General features: G+C 42.7%; 1 protein-coding gene across 2 annotated transcripts in view; it reads right to left on the reverse strand.

The window, feature by feature from the left end:
* Positions 1–5,314: 5,314 nt before the first annotated feature.
* Positions 5,315–16,716, reverse strand: part of GYG1 (glycogenin 1) — a 38,149-nt gene continuing 26,747 nt past the window's right edge. For both annotated transcript variants that reach the window (XM_060149659.1, XM_060149660.1), the window contains exons 6-7: positions 8,680–8,899; positions 5,315–6,179 (exon numbers count right to left, since the gene is read on the reverse strand). In XM_060149659.1, coding sequence (XP_060005642.1) covers positions 6,006–6,179; positions 8,680–8,899 — 394 coding nt within the window. In that variant the 3' untranslated portion in view covers positions 5,315–6,005. The remainder of the gene's footprint in view (positions 6,180–8,679; positions 8,900–16,716) is intronic.

Below are 16,716 nucleotides of genomic sequence, written 5' to 3' on the forward strand. Positions count from 1 at the left end.
CCAAAGGCATAAATCTGTCCTTTGTGTAGGCAAATCTGACTTATAGTCAAAGGCTATTATATCCACCATTATTCATGGGATTAAAAAATAAGGATATATTGATCACCTCCACAAACGTATGTTCTTGTAATCTGAGTTAATGTTGCCTATTTACACATCCTACAAAGTGACCCTTGGTATTTTAGGCTCCCTGGAACAGATTTTGCAGTATAATTGTGCAACTTTGCATGGAAAAGTTAATACTTCACCTTAATTAAGGAGTATCCTTGGAAGATCAGGGAAGGAAAAAGAATCTGTTAGTCTAATTCAATGACTTCTCAGCCTCTTTTATGCATATTATATGCTTTTTCCTATGGTAAATTTGTCACTTTCCTTCCAAAAGTTAACAGCTTTTACTAAATACTATTTAAAATAAATTACGTAAGCCTTCTCAGTTTAGAGCTTTTATCTCTTATGTTGTATACAAAATAGGGACACAGAAAGTTAACACCAGGTCTTCCCTGGTGGCACAGTGGTTGAGAGTCCGCCTGCCGATGCAGGGGACACGGGTTCGTGCCCTGGTCCGGGAAGATCCCACATGCCGCGGAGCAGCTGGGCCCGTGAGCCATGGCCGCTGAGCCTGCGCGTCCGGAGCCTGTGCTCCGCAACGGGAGAGGCCACAACAGTGAGAGGCCCGCGCACCGCAAAAAAAAAAAAAAAAAAAAAAAAAAAATTTAACACCAGATGATATGTTTAATTCTCCTCCCCACCCCGCAGTCTGATGCTTTGATATCGTTCCTCAATTTTAAAAAAAAGGCTTTGAGTCTTGTGGTCTCTTGTGATACAGATGGAGAGTTCCAAAATACACTTCCTTGTTCAGATTGCATATTACCTGGCCACAACAATAAGGCAATATTAGGTATCTGAAGACTAGGTTTCTGTTCATCTCAACCAGGGGCCAAGAAGCCAAAAAAGGCTTCTGACCACCTAAAATAACAGATTTCAGTAAATCCATATACTTGACTCAGTAGAAAAGGACTAGTGTTCAAAGACCCTGTTATTGAACAGTTGCCTTTTTCCCTATTTTTGTTTTAGGCAGACAGTAGGGAGCAGTGGTAGCTGATAGACTGGACGTCAAGAAACTTCAAAAACTTAAAAGTGAACACAGAATAAGTAAATCACAGGAGTTGAGTGTCTTAGTATAGGTGTCTAAAGCCCTTATCTCTAAAGGGATGTTGACCCTGAATACATCACAGTATCTCAGCATAGTCATATAACAGAAATTTTCCCTCTTGTGGACCAATAAAACAACTGTGAAAACAGGATAATTCTGCATAGTTTTTTTTTTCCCCCCTGTGTAGGCTTTTAAGATACAAAGTCTATACGTTGTGAGGCTGAACTGTGTCCAAGCCAAAATTCATGACGATTCTATCCTTGAATTTTCTTACCCATTTTTGTATTACAATTTCAGGCAGCCTATTTAGGAAAGCATTTGTAAAAGGTATTTCCCACGTTCTATTTCAAGGCCATTATCCTTATCTTCATAGCAAGCAAACTGAAAGCTTTTCCATTATTTGTGTTACTTCCTAGATTTCTGGCATTTATATTTCTGGTTACATACAGAGGTTACTCTGATCTCTGCCCATTTCTCTGATCTCACTGTCTGTTTGGATCACTCATTTGTTTAATGCAGAGCATAGTTTTAGAGTTAGAGCATACACAAATCTGAATCAAAGTCCTTTGCAGATTATTTACCTTTCTTATTCTCTGATTATCTGCAAAATGAGAATACTGTATATACATTATAGGACTGACATGAAAATTAAGCTATAAATACCTAATAAATATTGTCTTTCCTTTTTGCTTTCTTACAGATTTTCACTTAAAGGAGATTGAATTTCAGCATCAGAAACTCAGAGAAATAAGTTATCAAATAACATACCCAAGTATAAAAATAGTAATCTATTTGTAATAATAAGCAGAGGAAAAAAAAGCAAACTGTGGCAGACTATTTTATTTAAGCAGAAGCCAAGTCTTACTTAGCTTCATGGCCCAAGTTTCAGTGACATTAAACGGTAGACATTATACAATTGTATTTACAGATGTTATTTATGATAATGTTTCCTACATCACTCAAGGAGCTGCGTTTGTCTTCTGGAAAGCCTTGACTGGTCAGCAGTTGAGTGCCCTGCTGTGTAACACCACCTCACCTTTCCAGGCATCTTCTGCTAAGAACCCTGACTCCCTGTTGTGTTCAGTGTAAACACTTTCTTAATGTATCAAGTGGTTCTCAAATGTCATCTGGGTCACAGTCATTGCTTGATCGTTACTTGGAGTAGAGATACTGTGACCTCAACCAAGGCCCACTGATTCATAATCTATAGTGATGAGGCCCAAGAAACTGTACTTACAAGGTGTCCAGTGTTTCTCAGGAGCAGCCAGGTTGGAGACACAGTTGCTCAAGCCTCTAGTTTCAGTTACTCCTTTTTCCTCTCTCTTCATATCCAATCCAACAGCAGCTTTACTGCCTTCACCCTGGTGGAAGGTATGTTGGATTACCACTGTCTCTCTCCAAGACCACTATTAAACTAACTTGCCTTCCCATCAGCTCTTGTTCTCATTTAAGCTATTTTCCACCAGCTGCAGAACCAATGTTTTTAAAATGTAAATCACAAAGGTAAGACAATTAGACTCTCTTTAAGAAGGACTGGCAATGAATTGAACAAACTATATTAAAATTCATTAATTCATAATGATACTAGAATAACCCCCCTCAAAACCACCTTTGGAGGATACTGTTAAACCAGTTTCTTATTTTATATACTAACTAGTGAGTGAAGGGAGAATCAAGCATTTATCCTGCCCTTTTAATAACAACCTCAGGGTAACCAAATTACTGATGAATGGAAGTATATAGAAATATTTCAGCTAATAAATGAGAGTATCACCATTTTGCAACCCCAGCGAGATACTACTGTATCTAGGCAATGATCATCAATGGCAGTTAAGATCATAAGGTAACTGGAGGCTTGGAAGTACCTAACAACATATAAAGTATTGCCCCCCCCCCAAAAATCACACCTTAATCTGACTGGCCCTCTAAGTCAGTTTATAAGAAATACAGAATACAAGGAAACATGTCAAATTGCAATCAGTAAAGTGAAGAATGTGGAAGACAGGACAAATAATCTGGTTTCTTCAGTAAATAAATTGCAAGGCAACAACAAACAAGAAGGGAGGGTTAGGAAACACGACGGAATCAGAGATATATATCAACCAATTGCACTGTATGGGCCTTAACTTGGATCTTAATAAGATCAAAGTGGAAATAAAACACAAAGTAAGGGAGAACATTTGGAATTAATAGTTTCTTGGTGAGATAATTTTCTGAAGTCCTTATGTTTTAAAGATATATATGGGAATATGAAATTTTTAATCTGGGATTTGCTTCCAAATAGTCTAGTACGGGAAGAGTTGGTGGGGATACAGATGAAACAGTTGTTGAAATTGGGTGATGGGGGTTCTTTATACTATTCTGCTTACCTTTGTATGTCTCTCTAGGTCCCTGTTAATAAAAAGTTAAATATAAATTACATTAATAAAACTTCAATCAATTGCTGTTGAATTTAAAGTAAAATCCAAAGCCCATACCTTCACCTATGAAGCCACTGCATACATACCTCTCCATCCTGTTTTATAAGCCTTTATTTCCACCAAGTTCTTGCCTGCTTGCACAATTTCCTCTGACGGGAATATTCTTCCTTCTCCTCACTCCTTTTTGGCTACCTCAGAGCCTCTCTTTCTGGCTTAATCATCATCTTGCAGGAGGTCTTTCCTGACTGCCCTAAAGCTGAACTTTCCCTGTTGTCAGTGTACTTTATTTAGCATAATTTGCAATTATATATGTTCATTTCTCTTTCAGTCTGTTTCCTACTAGAATATAAGGAACTATGTCTGTCTCGTACACTCCTATATTTCTAATGTCCATCATAGGTGTGATATGGTCAGTACTTAAGTGCTTGTTCAGTGAATTATTGTGTTGTCTGTCTTAAATATATATGTCAACTCAAATTGTGTTTGATGTGAAACTAAGATGACTGAATTAATGCTTTGGTAGATGTAATTTCTGGAATAAGCTCAAGTATTTCCTTGAAATCAGATACATCTTTATGACCATAGAGACTGTGAAAGCAACCGAGGGCTGAAATGAACTTTAAAATTAGGCACAAATAGATTGTCCAGAAATACAGACTCTATTTGTACGACTTGCAAATTACACTATAATGAATTTAATTTCAGTTTAGCCAGGTTCTTCTATGCATTGGATTCTCATTGGAAGAGTTTAGCTCATACCTCTCAATGCAGAGACTGTTGGATCAGGAGTATCTTGAGGGTCTTTGTACCATGGCACCTGACACGCAGAGGCACTTAAATCTCTGGTAGTGCTTCACGTACTTTGAAGATCACGGCAACTCATTTTCCACAGTCCAAATAATCGTAGCTTATTTTATCTTCAGAAATCATTTGTCATTTAACAGGTTACAATTTTAGGTAAGTCCTTAGGTTCTTCTTAAGCTCTTCTGGTAGCCAGCCTCCAAGATGCCCACCCCCCACCCCCCATCCATTCTTGCCCTCCAGGTTTCCATACCCGTATATTCATTCACACCCTTATTGAATAGGGCTGACCTGTGTAACCAATAGGCTATTGTGGAAATAAAGGAAGGTGATCTTGAAGGTTAAAAGTCACTGCGGCTTCTGGCCAGTTAAACCTCTAAAGTTTCTTGTCATGGTCTCTCTTGCTTTCTTCAACAGAATGACTTCTGATTACTCACTTCAGTTTTAAAACGACATTTTAGATCATACCCTTCACCAGCTTGCCATCCTTGCAACCTAGAATCACCTGTACATTGAATAAATATGCTTTATACGCCTATCATTCTAAGCCGTGGATAAAAATGCTAGAAGACGTTAGGTCTGGTACTGATTGTAACAGTCCTGAAAGATTATCGAGTATGTTTAGAGACTGACAATGAACCTACGATGATTTTAAGGTTACAATACTCTAAAATGTGAATACCCACTTCATACAGAAATGTGGGTGACAGATTAATTTGATCTTCCTTTCCTCCATCTACTAGATCAGATCCATCACCATCACTGGAGAACACTAGATGCAGATATCTCTTGATATCTAGAAACCAACTTTTAAAGCATGTATTTCAGTGTCAAGTTTTACACTGGTTTTTAAAACACAAATTCTACAAATTCTGAAAAATTCCCTAATACTTTTTTTTCAAGGGGAGTGGATGCCCTTAATTGAATTAGACAACCAAGATATGTCAAGAAATCTTTATTTTTCATACAAGGTGCCACTGTAGGTAACCATCACACTGCTGTTTTCAGATATACAGAACTGAACGAAAGCATTTTAGCATGCCGCCTTACTGTACATAGAAAACTGGTGAACATCTTCAGACACTAAGACTAGGAAATAAAATGGGTTAACACCATTTGTTGATAAGCTTATGAGTCACTCAGCAGTGTTCTTATAGGCTGTCTTTACCTGAAAGCAGAATTACAATCACTCTGGCAGCGTCTGGGCGATTCTAAAATGCAGGTCTAGTGAAGGGTACAACAAGCAAGCAAGAGACAGGTGCTGTGTCCCAATCTGAAGGGAGACTGATTTGGAGCCTGGCTTGGCACATTTTAAGAATTGATAACAGCCGTCTTAACCGCTTAAGATTTGAGTGTCCCTTACCACGTACATTGGCAATCGGCATAACTGAGAATTTCTGAAATACAAGCTGAGGGTTAAAAAGCAGAACTGTCCTTCATATCACAGAATTGCTACTTAACTTTTGCCCAGCTCTCACCAGTTGTCCTGCAAGACCCCCCACCCACATCTGATGGATTTTAATGAAAGCCTCTAACAACTGTAACAGACCTTTCTTAACCCAGCTCTAGATACTAAGTATCGGAAACAAGTGCCTGTGAAGTGGATGTGTCCACGGAAAAGGGCAGTGTTTCTACTGGAGGTAAGTGTCCAGCTTCCTCTTGATGTTGTCAAAGGAATCTGCTCCCATATAATCAGCCTGGCCCTGTTCCCACCGCTCCTTCCGTTCTTCTGAGGATACAAAAGGCTGTGCCGTAGCCGGGATCTCCCCAAGGGACAGCTGTGATACGGCTGATGAGACATTTTCCTAGAAAGGGGAGAATAATCAGAGACTCCTTTAGAGCTGAAAGACCATCTTAAAGAATGCAATAAACTGAAGAAGGTGAGAAGAACCAGGATGAATTATCATGCAAGGTAGCAAAAACTGAAAAGTATTACATGAAACAAAACAAGACACAGAAATACAAGGATCATGATATTTTTCCTAACAAAATGAAGACTTCTTGACTTGGTGAAAACATAGGGAGAACAAATTAACTGGGTAGGGTTAATGTTTAAGTTCTGCATACCTTTCTACAGAAGCCACAAGAGAAAGCCAGTGTATAGACCAAGTCTGAAAGCTGCAACAGTTCATTAGAAAGTGTAAGATGGATGGACAAGGGAACACAAGTCTCACGATAAGTTCTTGATCTGTGTGGGCTCAGAAAGGTTGAGAACTTAAACGAAATGATACCTCAGAAGCTACACTTCAGAAAGAACCTAAGCAGAGAGCCGCACCACACACAGCTACCACATTGTAAAAGCGAGAGCTAAGCGGTCTGAGCCACACACCGAATTTATCTTCCTGTTCAAGCTTATTACCAAGTAGTATCTATTCCTGCAGCTTCTGTTAATTTGCTTAGTTTTGATTAAGCCTTCATTTCCCATCTTCACCTTCCCTTGATTCATAACCCTCAGTCCTTGGGTTGTGGAAGGAACAAGGTAAATGTGCAGGAAATGGAGCAAACCTACTCTGCATTAAATTCGATTCTCATTACATACAGGTACGCAATTAAATTCAGTAGTATCATAAAAGAACATCAAAGTTATCCTTCAGAAAGCTCTCAGGTGCGATAGTACTGGAAATCGTAGAGAAAAAGGAAGGCAAATGAATACACACAGGTATTGTTTTTAACAGAGAAAATGGTAGAACAAAATGTTTGAGTAGCTGTTTTTGTTGCTATATAGATGTGTAGGTATAAGTATATATGTATTTAAATATCCCGGAATTCCAAGGTATTTGGGTAGATTCCACGGGATCATATTATAGCCGAGGCAACGTTAAGTCCTTCCCTTGGATTAGTCCTGCCTCTGCCTTCCACATGCCACCGGAATGATACCAGGAGCCTCTCGCAGAGTCCTCTGCTCACAGTGCTTTCGTAAGGACAGCCGTCTCTCAGACCTGGATGTGAGTCCCAGTTCTGCTACTGACTAGTCTGCTACATAACTAAGGGAAGGGATGTTAACTCCTTTAAGCCTCAGTTAATTTTAATATATAAAAAGGGGATATTAACAAAAATAATACTTACTTGACAGAGTGCTTATAAGGGTTAAATAAGAATAGATATCTTAAGCACTTACTATGTACCTGGCAATGTTCCAAGTACTGTGTAAGTATTATTTCCTGGTCCATATAAAGCAATTAGTGTAAGAATGTAAGTGTTAGTTATTTTTCCCTTTCTCCGTTTTATATTTTGGCACAAGTGCTCATAAGTGAAATGGCTAAAATCTATACCGTAGCAAAGAGAAGGATCTCTTATAACATTATCGTCTCTTATAATTATACCAAGGTAATTAACTGATCTATTAAGACTTGATTATAATTTACCCATTCAGTTTTATTCTTTTTTTTTTTTCTTTTGCGGTACGCGGGCCTCTCACTGTTGCGGCCTCTCCCGTTGCGGAGCACAGGCTCCGGACACGCAGGCTCAGCGGCCATGGCTCACGGGCCCAGCCGCTCCGCGGCATGTGGGATCTTCCTGGACCAGGGCACTAACCCGTGTCCCTTGCATCGGCAGGCGGACTCTCAACCACTGCGCCACCAGGGAAGCCCAGTTTTATTCTTTATATCTTAATATGCAACATAAAAGTTTAATTTCTCATCCTCTTCCAATTCTTCCAAAAGAACAAACCTCAGAGGAAGACCTTTAAAGTCAGAATTGTTACTGTAAATGTTAATGTCATCTTCCTCTTACAGAGAGATTTATTTTTCAAGATCCAATATAACCAGAGGAGTAAAACATGGCAAATCAAAATAATCCTAGAAAAGTATTTGCTGTATGTTCATGTTATTGTAACTTTCACTTGGAATATATTCTTCTACATGATGGCAAAAATAAAATAGGTATATTTAAATACTTGCAGTTTCTAAAACATGAAATGGGGCGTTCTTTGTTTTTGTAAACCACTAGTTTTTGGGGAATAATCTTACAATCTTAGGACAATGGGCTAAGAATTTTATAGTTATAACGTACGGATATATAGATAGATAGATATAGATATTATATATAGATCTATCTATCTATCCATCTAAACCTCTAAAAACCTTTCCTTTGCTCCCAGGTCTACTGAAATTGGCCACAAAATCTACTTCTGCTCTAATCTTTGCTGGTAATATTTCTCCACTCTAAGATGGACATCGTTTTCTTTCCACAAAGTCTTACTTTATCTCTTTGTTCCAAATACCACTAAATATTCCATCTCTACCATTCTACCAAATTTTAAAAAATACAGCATCAAATTACCTGAAGGAAAAAAACAGAACCTACCACGTGTACGTATGAGCGGGTGTCTTTGACAAGGCCAAACTGCTGAAGCAGAGGTAAAACGCTGGTCGTGAAGATGTCCCACCACAGGTTGAGAAACTCTGGATGAGTCACAGTGGGATCGTGGGGCTCACTTCTGACACTTTTTGTTTGAGGATCGTAAGTATAATTCCACGGTTTGATTCGTCCTAGGAAATGCACAACTTTGGCATTTGCACCAAATCTGCCAAGTGAGCACAAGTTGAAGCGGTTAGTGGATTCTGAGCACTGACAGTTCACCTTCCATCCTGCAGCAGTGGCTGGAAAAAAGGTGGAGCTCACTGGAACAATTTTAGACTTCTAAAATTATTCAGTTATATGTTAAGTATACACAAAATCCCAAAGTCGCAGTGGATCAGTGCAACAACCCAACGCTGAGCCACCGTGGATAGCAGAGGTACAGCCACTTGTTAAACCATTTGATAGTACCTAGTGAAACTGAAAATGCTCATACTGTACAACCTAGAAGGAAGCTCAGCTCCTAGGCACATACCCTACAGAAACTCTTACACGTGTGCAGCAGGAAACATAATCAAAATGTTCACAGCAGTAGCACTGTCTGAAATAGTCATAAACTGGAAACAACTGAAGTGACTACACTTTAGATTACTGTTCAGCAAGTGTTCGTGCCTTTTCCCAGTCTCCACAGGGGGAGTACACTTTCCTGCCTGACTGATATTTGCATGTCTGCATGACTTGCTTTCACCAGTGAAATGTGGGCAGAGTGACAGGGTGCCTTAAAATAGCATTGCTTGTTTCTGCTCAGCCTCCCTGAGAAGCTACAGCTTCTGCCAGCGGAAGAATGTACCCTGGGTAGCCTGCTGGTTCCAGAAGAATGAGACAGTCACAACAGATGTGGATCAAACCTGTGGCCTGGCTCCAAACTCAGCTGAGATGATCAGAGCTGTCCCAGACCACTCAATAACATATGAGCAAGAAATACATGCTGACTGTTGAATGTCACTGAAATTCGATGGTTATCCATTCTGTTTTTGTTTTAAGGACAACTTCTGGTATATTCATATCATAGAATACAATATAGCAGTGAAAATGAATGAACTGGAGCTACCCAGATCACATAGCAAAAGGATGACTTTTCAAAATATGCTGAAAAAAAGAAATTATACAAATTCAAATAGAAACACATACATATGAATCTACTTACATAAGGACAAAACAAAACAAAAAAGTACTGTTTAAAGAGTAGAAAACTGTAATCAATGTAAATCTCATGATATTGGTTATATTGGGAGGAAAGGGGAAGCTGTGATGAGAAAGACGAAAAGGGGCTTCAAAGATACTGGTTATGTTCCAATCCTTAACTTGGGTGGTGAATGTGTTTTAAAAACTAAACATTTTTGTATATCCTCTTATATATACATTATATTTCACTAAATACACAACACACTTTTTATATTATCTCATAATATAAAAAAAAGTAAGATTTAAGAATGGTCCTGTTCTGGCTGGGAGGAAATCTATACATGTGAAATGAAATAATGATAAAGGTGAATACAAGTGCCAAAAGGAAGATGGGAACAGTGAGTGCCCTAAGAATTCAGAAGCAAGGAGGTCACTGAAAGCTCAGGTCAGTGGGGCAGGAGGTGCTGAGATAGTGGATGTGACTTAAGATTTGTCCAACAGATAGGAGCTGGGTAGCTGGTGCTAATACAGGGAATTGTAGGCAGGGGGATGCAGGTATCAGGTGAGCAGGTGTGTACCAGACCAAGTGTCCTCCAATTAGAGCCGAAGAGGAAGCTTTGATAGGGAAAGGTAAAATGGGACAGATCCCTGGGTGTTGGGCTCAAGTGTCAGATTTTAAGTGGAGTTATCCTATAGGCAGCCGAAATATTTGAGCATGACGTACAGTTCAAAACAATGCAAACTCTATTCATGTAACTCTCAGCTTCTAAAGGTTTTTTTTGTTTTGTTTTTAATGTCACAGACCTGTTATATAGCTATCATTATCTGACAGTTTACTATGTTTGGGGCCCAAATTCTTTGAGGACACATTTGGGAATAATCGTCCTGCCAGGTAAATTTTACTAATGTGTTAAATGGAGACTCCTAGAGGCTAAGTGAGTTGCCCAGAGCCATACGGCTACTGAGTGGCAGAGACGGGATTCGGCACAGTTTTGCCCCTCTCTTAAACCTAAGCTCTTACCATCCTACCATGCTGCGACTCCAAAACCATGCAAGAAAAAGAGAGCTTACTGTAAATTTCCTCCTAAGGATAACTAACTATCCTCCAGTGCATTTCTTTTGAAGATGAAGTGGACACCTGATATCCCCAAGCTTACTCTCCATGTTATACACGTGGTATATTTTACATGCACACACTTGTGCACATATACACACAAGAACTCTCAATGTTATCCTTAAAAGGATACCTCATAATGCTCAAATCTGTACACAGAGAGGGCTGTCAATTCAATAAGCAACTGTTACGTGTAAGGCACTATACTGTGGTCAGCGTGCGACCCTAAGAGGCTTTATCCAAACACGGAGATGAGTCATCTACATAAAAATAAGAAACAGTAGCACAAGCAAGGCAACAAGTCGGGGCCAGCAGGGCAGTGCTGACATTAAGGGCTATGGACATGTCGAAGCAATTACTGCAGGTGGAGGTTTTCAGGAGAGGCTTCAGACGAGGCTGAGGAAGATGAGCAGGATTAAGAGACGTGCCTTCAGCAAATGTTCTAATGGTGATGGGGGGACCCATCCCAGAGACCTGATACCTGCGCGCTGGTGGGGCGGGGGCGTGGGCGGGGACAACAGGCACTGCCTCATCCTAGTGGTACACGGAAGCCTAAAACCAGAATAGAGCACATGTGAAAGAGGAGGTGCCCCTTCCACCTCCTCAGACACCCACTCCTCCTGCCCTGACTTCCCTGCCTGGAGCAACACCACTTGTTTGCGTCTCCTTTATTAACTGACCAGTAAGTCTCAAGCCATGACCTGCCGAGCCTAATTTAAACATCACACACACAGTCATTACATGAGAGCCATGAGAGGTAGCAACACTAAGATAAAAGATGAATATAGTGGGCTTCCCTGGTGGCGCAGTGGTTGAGAGTCCGCCTGCCGATGCAGTGGACACGGGTTCGTGCCCCAGTCTGCGAAGATCCCAGGTGCCGCGGAGCGGCTGGGCCCGTGAGCCATGGCCGCTGGGCCTGCGCGTCCGGGGCCTGTGCTCCGCAACGGGAGAGGCCACAACGGTGAGAGGCCCGCGTAAAAGATGAATACAGCATGAACTTGATTCCTTTCCAGCCCACTCTCCCGAGAGTTCACATCTGCTGAAGCAGTGGTCATCGGAATAGCTAACACTCACATGTGCCAGGCACTGGTTAACGTCTGCCTGGTTCACCTCAGTTAATCTCCAGAAACAACTGTGCGAGGACACCAAGGCAAGAAGTAGTTAACTTGTCTAGGATCATGTGGCTGGTGAGTGACAAGGCTGGGATTCCACCCAAGCCGTCTGGCTCCAGAGCCAAGGTTCTCATCCACAGCTAGGCTGTACTTGTAAGACACTCCCAGAATCATACGGACATCACCTGAGAGCGTCATTTGTTCCTCCACGGATTAACTCCCTGCCTACAGACGGTCAATATCAAAGTTGGAAATGAGCCCTGGAAACACCCCCAGTATAGTCAAGGACAGAGCAGCAGAAAGTAATTAATAGGAAAGAAAGCTACAAAGCAAGCAACTTAGCACTGTCTGAAGACGGTTCTCAGAGGGATACAGTTTGCACAAAGTTTAGGGGGAAAGGGGGGAAACAAGAGCAAGAAACAGACGGTGGTGCTTCTTAGGACCCACAATTGGACTGTGCTGGGCAGCGTCTAAGGGCCTTCCCAGAGTGAATGCAGAGGAAGGGCACAACGGTCCAATCCACAGAAGAATGCCACTGCAAAGCGGCCAACACGCCTGCACCGCAAGATGGCCCAGTCTCTGCGGGAGGCGGAAGCGCACACCTCAGCCTCTGGCTCTGTCTGTGCCCCGAGGTGGCTCAGGGGCCTCTGCCACCTCCCTGGGTACTGGCCTCGTGCCGGGCGGATTCCTCCCCACGTGGCCCATGGCCTTCTCCTCGCATGTCAACAGGAACACCACTGCGGACGGTCCACACCCTGCACTTCACTGTGGCTCAGGCCTGGGTTCTACTTTCATGAATCCATGATGCCTAAGTGCTTCTCTAATGCTAAATCACTGTCACCTTCTGTGGCCAGGGGAAGGACCCCCTTTCTCAAAATTACCTTCTTTACCTATTCCACCCTAACAACGTGAAAAATTCTATCTACTGGACAGTCCTTTCATCAACCGAGCAGTCTTGAAGGTTTTTTTTTTTTAACATCTTTATCGGAGTATAATTGCTTTACAATGGTGTGTTAGTTTCTGCTTTATAACAAAGTGAATCAGTTATACATATACATATGTCCCCATATCTCTTCCCTCTTGCGCCTCCCTCCCTCCCACCCTCCCTATCCCACCCCTCTAGGTGGTCACAAAGCACCGAGCTGATCTCCCTGTGCTATGCGGCTGCTTCCCACTAGCTATCTATTTTACATTTGGTAGTGTATATATGTCCATGCCTCTCTCTCACTTTGTCCCAGCTTACCCTTCCCCCTCCCCATATCCTCAAGTCCATGCTCTAGTAGGTCTGTGTCTTTATTCCCATCTTGCCCCTAGGTTCTTCATGACCTTTTTTCTTTTTTCTTAGATTCCATATATATGTGTTAGCATAAGTCTGTTAGAGGTAGGAACTGAGATCTCAAAGGGTTCTAAATGTGGGTAGAACTGCCCTTTCTGCTCAAGGGCGAGGAATTCCTTGGGTGCCAGTAAGATGGGGGGAGGGTGGGAAGGGTTAAGAGGTGAGCAGAGGCAGGCTGCACGGTGTGAAGCACCTTCCCAACAGCTCCCCAAATCCCAGCAACAAAACAAATTGCAAAATGCACAGGGTGAGAGGTTTCTTGAGAAAATGATTGGGGCCAGGGTACTGAGGGGCAGACCAGGAAGAGCCTGAGGATTCAGGAGGCTGACGGCAGAGAGATGCACGAGGGAGTCAGGAAGATGCTGGGGCTTACAGGCTTCATATGTCACGGGTTCAGGCTACGGTCAGCCCTATTTCTGCACAGTAAGGAACAGGAACCTGTTTTTTAGGTCCTGAGGGCGTTACCTGAACCTAAGTTGCCATCTACCTGACAGATCTACGGGAATGAACAGGGGTGGGAGAAAAACAAGTTTCAGAGCAAGGACGCTTTATGAGAAGAGCAGACCTGGTGAGTCACTGCATGTGAAGGTTCTGGTCAGCCCAAGGGCCCTTTGAGGGGGGGAAGAAAGGCAGCTGCTGAGTGGGAACCACGGAGCTCAAACAGAAAGGTAGGAGGAAGGTAAGACAGAAGAGAGATGCAGCACTGCTGGTGCGACCCCTCCCTGGGAAACACGGCAGCCGTGCCAAACATCCTCTGCCCATTTCAGTGACTCACGTTCTCTGACCCGCGGCCACTCACTCTCGTACCTTCTAGGCAGCTGTGCAAAAGGCAGTCACCCAGTAGGGTGCTCCTGGTAACCACCTAAGACTGCCCTGGGCTCCATACAAGGGGCAGCCCTATTAGGCCTAACACTGGTCGCCACATGTGAAGGTTTATGAGTTAAACAGTTTATCTAACTATGCTCTCACTATACAAACAGAATGGTGTTTATTTACACAACCAAGTAGCCTGAACGTCCTTCTCCACTAGCTTTCGTAATAAAACACTTTGTTTGCCAAAAAGAGGAGCAAAAGGTCTTAGTTTTTGCATCTAGAGTTTCCATTAACCTAGATATGGATTTCATGTAATTATTTTTGTCACAATCATGTTCCCTGAGGGATGTTTTTCAAAATCATTTTCTATCATTGCAATCAATTTATTCTTTAGTCATTTATGAAAAATACAAAATAACCAGGTCAAAATGAAATAAGTAAGAGCACAGTTCATAAGTAAAAGAGAAAATTACTTCTTGCTTAAAAGAATAATTTAGCCTAAAATGCAAACCGGGGTGGGGCTGTTTCTTAGAGAAGGGTAACCCAGGATATGACTCTGGTGGTATCTCTCTCTCTCACCAAAGGTACGACAGTCAGAACTTATGTCACCTTTTTAGTCAAAAGCAAAGCGGCCGATGAACTAGAAGGGGAAATGCTGATGTCAGAAGATTAAGTTCGACTGACCTCAACTCTCAGCAAGGATAACTAGAAGATTCACTGACTCACTGCCTGATTTATCCACCAAATTGTACCAGCCAGGAAAAAAAAAGTCAGGTACATATCACAATTGTCTCTAACTTACTAAGAGCCATTCATTCTGACCCACTAATGGGGATTTGTCTCAGCTTGCATACGTCTCTTAAAATAAGTGTTCTAATTTTAACTTGATAGAATCTCAAAAGTGACGTCCAGATCACAAGACATAGTTTGAACCCAAGCCAGCAATAATAGTGCTTATGTTAGCCGTTAAAATAATCCCTGTGACCTGGCGTTACCAAAAGATCAGATAGAATTTTCATGACTAGTTTAGCAGTTGAGAAATGGGGCCGGTAACGTGTGGATGAGACTACAGAACTGGTCAGAGCAGAAAAGGAACTAATCCACGACAGTGCACACAGGAGCAATTTTAGTTCTCAGGAAGCGCTCTGTGTGCAATGTTCAATCAGGTACCAAGGAAGAGAGACGCAGCACTGCGGGTGCGACCCCTCCCTGGGAGACACGGCAGCCGTGCCAAACATCCTCTGCCCATTTCAGTGACTCACGTTCTCTGACCCGCGGCCACTCACTCTCGTACCTTCGCAGGCTCCCTCTTATACATGAACCTTTCCCCACAGCCAATCAGCCCCCTCTCCTCTCTCACCAAAAAATTCCTCCTCTTACCCACTCACAGTCTAAATCAAGAGTCATAAACCCAAGTGCCCAAGGGGTGGGCCGGTCATGCAGAGAGTGCACCTGGTGAGGGCGGTCCATGGGGCAAGTGCTTTTCCTATCAGCAGAAGACAGCTGCTACCTAGCAGCAAACCATGGTGGCCTCCAGGGACCCACCCGGTTTCTCCTTGCCTTTCAAGCTAAATAACCATCCCAACTGTGTCCTGGAAATCACAAAAACAACAGTACTCAAACCCAGACTTTAATAACCTCAACTTGGACCTAGTCAACTATGCCAACCTACCAGGTTGGCCTCTAGTCACAAAGTAGCAGGGAAAGCCTCATGATGCCAGGCCACTAGGGAGACTTTCCTAGGGGGAGTGTGTCATTCTTAGTCTCTCCGGGCTGACGCCTCGCTCATTCATTCATTCAATCGTTCAGCCAAAAAAATACAGCCACTTACCTGCATCTGTGCCCACACAACCACCCTAGCTCTTATCTGAAGCCAACCTCTCCACTTGTGCACTAGGACGCATCCCCTTTCACCTAGTCGAGGACGTCACTCAGCAAGTTTCCCTCCAGATTTCTGCATTATTAGTGCTCTCTCCCTCCCTCCTTGATCATTCCCATCAATACAACAAACATGCTGTAACTTCTCCCATCTTTAAAAAACCACCCCCATCCCACCCCCTCTCTCTTGATCCTACCCCCGCATCCAGCTACCAACCCACTTCCCTTCTCCCTTTTTTTTTTTTTTTTTTTTGCAGTACGCGGGCCTCTCACTGCTGTGGCCTCTCCCGTTGCGGAGCACAGGCTCCGGGCACGCAGGCTCAGCGGCCATGGCTCACGGGCCCAGCCGCTCCGCGGCATGTGGGATCTTCCCAGACCGGGGCACAAACCCGTGTCCCTTGCATCGGCAGGTAGACGCTCAACCACTGCGCCACCAGGGAAGCCCCCTTCTCCCTTTTAAAGAAGATGCTTCAGAAGAGTTCCGATTCTCCATTCTCTTGGACCTGCTGCAATCAGGCTTTGTCCTCCACCACTCCACCAGGAATGCCCCTGCCCAAGTCACTGGTGACCTCCACATCCTAGGTCCAGGGCCACCTTTCAGCTGT

Source organism: Lagenorhynchus albirostris, chromosome 5 (assembly GCF_949774975.1).
Source record: "Lagenorhynchus albirostris chromosome 5, mLagAlb1.1, whole genome shotgun sequence".
NCBI classification, from domain to species: Eukaryota; Metazoa; Chordata; class Mammalia; order Artiodactyla; family Delphinidae; genus Lagenorhynchus; species Lagenorhynchus albirostris.